Source organism: Plectropomus leopardus, chromosome 12 (genome assembly GCF_026936395.1).
Source record: "Plectropomus leopardus strain MGB_pleo_1.0 chromosome 12, ASM2693639v1, whole genome shotgun sequence".
NCBI lineage: Eukaryota > Metazoa > Chordata > Actinopteri > Perciformes > Serranidae > Plectropomus > Plectropomus leopardus.
In genome coordinates, this window is record NC_142187.1 from 36,421,056 (window position 1) to 36,427,097 (window position 6,042).

Consider the following 6,042-nt stretch of genomic DNA (forward strand, 5'->3'; position numbering starts at 1 on the left):
TGTGTACTACTGTGCTCTGCAGCCCACAGTGACAGGAAACAAGTCAACTCTGTACAAAAACCTTTGGCTCCACTACAGCGAGTCACTCACTGTTACACTTCAGCAGCTTGTGATGATACTGTGAGGAGTTTTGTTGTGGGAATAAAAACAACAGAAACTGAAGCACCAAAGAAAAAACAGACAGATGGAGCATGTTGTCATACATAAAGGTCACTGATGATGATGAGGTGTTGCGATATATTTATATGAGCGATACCCTATCATAAGTAAGTGTAATGTCAAGTCTTCCTAATTTTAAGAGCTCAAATTCCATTTTTATGTCAGTTATTTCTGAGAAAAACTCTCCCACATATGCATAACTTTCAATGTGCGAAACTATTTCTAAAATAAAACCTACAGGTTTTGTTATTAATGTAGTATCTTGAAAAAAAGATCATGAAATGTAACACTGTCGTTTTATCTACTGTTGTATGTAGCTCTATCATTGACAAATCAAATGGCTATATTAATAAATTTGTTTGCATCACACTCAGGTATTGAATATGTTTTTATCTTCATTGAAAAAGTTTCTGTTGTTCTATCAAGCTCTGATTTCTTTGGGTGTACCACAGGGTTCAGTCATAGGTCCTCTCATTTTTTAATTCACCTATTGCCCTTAGATCAAATTATGTTCAGATTATCATTTTCAAATGTTGATAATCTGAGATATATATATTCAGTTAAAGCCCAGTAACTCTGACAACTTGTTCATAACCTACAGAGTAGGCCTACTGGTGTCACCAGACCTTTCTAAGATTGACAATGTAATCACCAGAAGACAAAACAAAAGAAACCTTTCCCACCTCCAGCTGCTACAAAATGCTGCTTCCAGTCTAATAACCAGGATATAGAGTAACAGAGAGAAGTGAAAATACAGATGTGAGAGGAGACGGAGAGACTCAGGGAGGAGCTAAGCTGTTCCTGAACTATAGAAGAGAGAGGAACTTCTATATTCAACAGAGTTCAATACACAAACCATCAACATCACCTTTATTCAACATGCTGTCACTGCAGCACTGTGGGTTTACTCTGCTGTTTCTGTCCATACTAACAGGTACGTTCAATTATACAGTCTGAAAAAGTTTCATGCCAATAACACCTGAATGTGAATCATTGATTGAAACATGAAATAACAGAGTTTTCTCTTCCTTCAGGTGTCAGCTGTGATGAACTCACTCCAGTCAACAATGAAGAGTCCAGTTTAGAAGGCAGCACTGTTACTCTGTCCTACACATACTACAAACAAGCTGATGGCAATGACAATTTTTTCTGGTATCGACAATATCCAGGAAAACCACCAGAGTTCATCATCTCTCATTTAGGATCAGGAGGAATACTAAACTCTCGAATTTCCAGACTGACGATTAAAGTGGAGAACAAAGAAATCAACATGAGCATCTCCTCTGCTGCAGTGACAGACTCTGCTGTGTACTACTGTGCTGTGAGGCCCACAGTGACAGCAAACCCACAGTCTCTGTACAAAAACACAAGCTGACACACTTTTTTCCACACTGTCGTACTCAACCTTTGACCTCCACTAGAGGGCGACATTATCAAGTAGGCGGTGCACTACTTCTGCACTGTGTTCAACCATTCAGTCAATAATAAGTGCTGCTGTGAAGAGAACAATTCTCAGACTGAATGTTGAACATCAGCTACTTTCTCCTGCTGATTTAAACCTTGTTGTAGAGATGGAGCATTGGCTGTGGATTATTCTTGCTGCTCTTTTCTTTGGTAACATACAAACTACTACATCTTTACTCTGTCTAGGAAACTCTAAACCTGCTGATGGTTCTCCTTTAATCAATCACCTTTATTGATTCATCTCTTCCTCTGCATCTTCTCTTCTTCCTCAGAGTGTAAAGGAGAAGACAGAGTGATGCAGCCAACAGGAGATGTCATCGCTACTGAAGGACAGACACTCACACTGAGCTGTACTTTTGAGACCAGTAGTGCAGTTGCCTATTTGTTCTGGTACAAACAAGAAGCAAATCAGTACCCGAAGTACATGCTGAAGCGATACTTAAAAACAGGAGACAACGCTCCAGAGTTTCAGAAAGACAGATTTGATGCTTCAATCAACAAGACATCAGTTCCTCTGAAGATCCAGAAGCTTCAGCTGTCTGACTCTGCTGTGTACTACTGTGCTCTGCAGCCCACAGTGACAGGAAACACCAAAACTGTGTACAAAAACATGATGAGCAAAGACAACACAATACTCCACAACATCCACTAGAGGGAGTCGCTCGCTGTGACACTTCAGCAGGTCGTGATGATGAAGTCTGGATTCTTTATGGTGGTGAGAAAAACAACAGAAAATGAAGCACGAATGGAGAAACACGCATGTGGAACTTGTACTCAACATTAACTAATGATTATGAGGTGTAGTGAGATACTTTCTATATAAGCAAAACCTCACCATAATGGAGTATAATGGTAAATCCTACTAAATATACTAAAGCTCAAACTTAACTCTGTATTCCAGTTGTTTCTCTAAGTAACTCGTACATATTCATAGGTTCCTGAGTCTGAAAATATTCTGAAAACATAAAACATATTAAAGAAATAAATTCAACAACTCAAAACACAGCACTGATAGCTTAATGATGTTTGCCATTTTTGTTAACACTACAATTGACAAATCAAGCAATCTGAATTAAGTATTTCCATAAACTGGTTGTGTTCGCTGATTCAGGTTCTCATTGATTTTGTTCTCATTGTTATTAAAGACGTTTATCTGTTGTTCTGTCAGGATGTGATTCCTGTGGTGTGCCACAAGGTTCAATCTCAGATCCTCTAATTTTTTAATCTACATGTTGCCGTCAAATGAGATTATGTCAAGATAAATTGTCCGTTTCCATTGATATGCTGACAGTATGTGATTATATATTAATTTGCTGAAGATTCTCCATCATCCAGGCCAAGGTCATTTCAAGTGCTATATCGAAGGCAACTGGACTTTCTTGAAGAGGTTTCCCTTCTCATGCGAGAGGCTTCTTCAGTTCTAACCGACTGGCTCAGAGTTGCAGGCTTTAAACCCTGGATGTGTGTGGACCTTTAGAGAGGTGTTGAGGTGACATTTTAGATACACATGTGACCATGTACACTAACAAAACAATGTAAAAAACACACACCGCACACACAAGCCCTCTCTCTCTTTTTCTCTGTAGATACTTCTCCTCCTCTCCTCTTCTCGATCTTTTCTGGCTCTTTCCTCTTGTTTCACGCCTTGATCAATATGTGTCCTCCAACCTCCTGAGAAATCTTACTCCATTTGCCTCTGCCACCAACACACCAACTAGATAGAAAAGAGAAGAAGCCCTGAACTATCTCACCGGGCTCATGATCACCTACGACTACGACTACAGTCTAGTAGATCTGAAGACGCCTCTTGGATGAGAGAGGAAAACTTCAAAAAACTCAAGCAGATCCAGTTTCCTATAATATTGCACTTGGAGGATATTATATATTATATTTACATCCAGTAACTTTGGTTTATTGCAAGTAAAGTCCTGGAGAAAAAAGTACATTTTCCACCTCCTGTTAGTACAAAATACTGCTACCAGTCTAATAACCAGGATATAGAGTAACAGAGAGAAGTGAAAATACAGATGTGAGAGGAGACGGAGAGACTCAGGGAGGAGCTAAGCTGTTCCTGAACTATAGAAGAGAGAGGAACTTCTATATTCAACAGAGTTCAATACACAAACCATCAACATCACCTTTATTCAACATGCTGTCACTGCAGCACTGTGGGTTTACTCTGCTGTTTCTGTCCATACTAACAGGTACGTTCAATTATACAGTCTGAAAAAGTTTCATGCCAATAACACCTGAATGTGAATCATTGATTGAAACATGAAATAACAGAGTTTTCTCTTCCTTCAGGTGTCAGCTGTGATGAACTCACTCCAGTCAACAATGAAGAGTCCAGTTTAGAAGGCAGCACTGTTACTCTGTCCTACACATACCACAAACAAGCTACTGGTAGTGATTATTTCTTCTGGTATCGACAATATCCAGGAAAACCACCAGAGTTCATCATGTCTCATCTGGCATCAGGGGATCCACTAACAAATACAAAGTATGGATTCTCTGCTGAAGTGAGTGAGGATAAAACCCAAATGGATCTGAAGATCTGGTCTGCTGCAGTGACAGACTCTGCTGTGTACTACTGTGCTGTGAGGCCCACAGTGACAGCAAACCCACAGTCTCTGTACAAAAACACAAGCTGACACACTTTTTTCCACACTGTCGTACTCAACTTTTGACCTCCACTAGAGGGCGACATTATCAAGTAGGCGGTGCACTACTTCTGCACTGTGTTCAACCATTCAGTCAATAATAAGTGCTGCTGTGAAGAGAACAATTCTCAGACTGAATGTTGAACATCAGCTACTTTCTCCTGCTGATTTAAACCTTGTTGTAGAGATGGAGCATTGGCTGTGGATTATTCTTGCTGCTCTTTTCTTTGGTAACATACAAACTACTACATCTTTACTCTGTCTAGGAAACTCTAAACCTGCTGATGGTTCTCCTTTAATCAATCACCTTTATTGATTCATCTCTTCCTCTGCATCTTCTCTTCTTCCTCAGAGTGTAAAGGAGAAGACAGAGTGATGCAGCCAACAGGAGATGTCATCGCTACTGAAGGACAGACGCTCACACTGAGCTGTACTTTTGAGACCACTGACACATACCCCTCGTTGTTCTGGTACAAACAAGAAGCAAATCAGTACCCGAAGTACATGCTGAAGCGTTACTCAAAAACAGGAGACAACGCTCCAGAGTTTCAGAAAGACAGATTTGATGCTTCAATCAACAAGACATCAGTTCCTCTGAAGATCCAGAAGCTTCAGCTGTCTGACTCTGCTGTGTACTACTGTGCTCTGCAGCCCACAGTGACAGGAAACACCAAAACTGTGTACAAAAACATGATGAGCAAAGACAACACAATACTCCACAACATCCACTAGAGGGAGTCGCTCGCTGTTAGACTTTAAGACGAAAACACAACAAACGCTCAAACACCTCAGCCAGCATCAGAGGAATCCACCAGACGTGTCCTTTCTCTGCACTGCTGTTTGATCCTTAAAACCCAAACTGGTTCCCAGTTGAAGGTTTGATCCAGAGGAAGATGACAACATAACCATCCCCAACAGGGCCAGACTTCATGTGTCAGTGTTTTGGGGGGCTCCCCCACCCTGCAAACTTTAGTTTAAAGACTTCTCTTTCTGCTGTCTGGTGGATTTTGGTCTCTGTAGCTGAAAAAGTTATCAGTGTTTGACAAATCAACTCGCTGTTCCAAAAATCTCGGTAATAATTTTAAACAATAAGGTGACAAAGTCAAGTCAGTTTTATTTATATAGCCCATTATCACAAATCACAGTTTGCCTCAGAGGGCTTTACAGTGTTCGACATCCCTCTGCCCTCAGACCCTCACATCACCCGAGGAAAAACTCCCGAAAAAGAACCCCTGTAACGGGGAAAAATAACGGAAGAAACCTCAGGAAGAGCGGCAGAGGATGATGAGGGGTCCCTCTTCAGGACGGACAGACGAGCAATAGATGTCGTGAATAGCAAATGAAATACAATCATGGCAAAAAAGGAAAGGGGGAGGCACAGAACAATAGAAACAGATGCATGTCATATTACAATAACAGCAGGTGTTAAATTAGTAATTGCTCTCTATGATGATGTTGATAGAGATGATAACAGTCTCATGCATATGTGAAAGGGAGGTGTCTAAAGGCAGGGTCGCGGCATCGGCACAGCTATCACCACGGTCAGGCACAGTCAAGGTTACGGCCAGGATCCAGGGAAACTAGGAAACAAGGGAGCAGGAATGCTCCCGAGAGGCAACAGGATTAGCGTAGTGCAGTTCAACAGACCCAGGCTCTGTAATCGCGAGCCCCAGGCAGTGAGAGTACCACAGGGCTATCACAGAGCTAAGCTAAGCTTGCACATGGCAATGCAGTAAACAGACATGCATGATTTCTGATG

At 41.2% G+C, this 6,042-nt stretch overlaps 2 gene segments (V, D, J or C); both read left to right on the plus strand.

Moving 5' to 3' along the window:
- The first annotated feature begins 1,730 nt into the window (after nt 1-1,730).
- LOC148188167 (T cell receptor alpha variable 38-2/delta variable 8-like) lies at nt 1,731-2,275 on the plus strand. The segment is given in 2 exon segments: nt 1,731-1,773; nt 1,896-2,275. Coding segments are annotated over 2 exon segments (423 nt in total).
- A 2,031-nt stretch (nt 2,276-4,306) lies between these two features.
- LOC148188168 (T cell receptor alpha variable 9-1-like) lies at nt 4,307-5,241 on the plus strand. The segment is given in 2 exon segments: nt 4,307-4,513; nt 4,636-5,241. Coding segments are annotated over 2 exon segments (423 nt in total).
- The last annotated feature ends 801 nt before the right edge of the window (nt 5,242-6,042 follow it).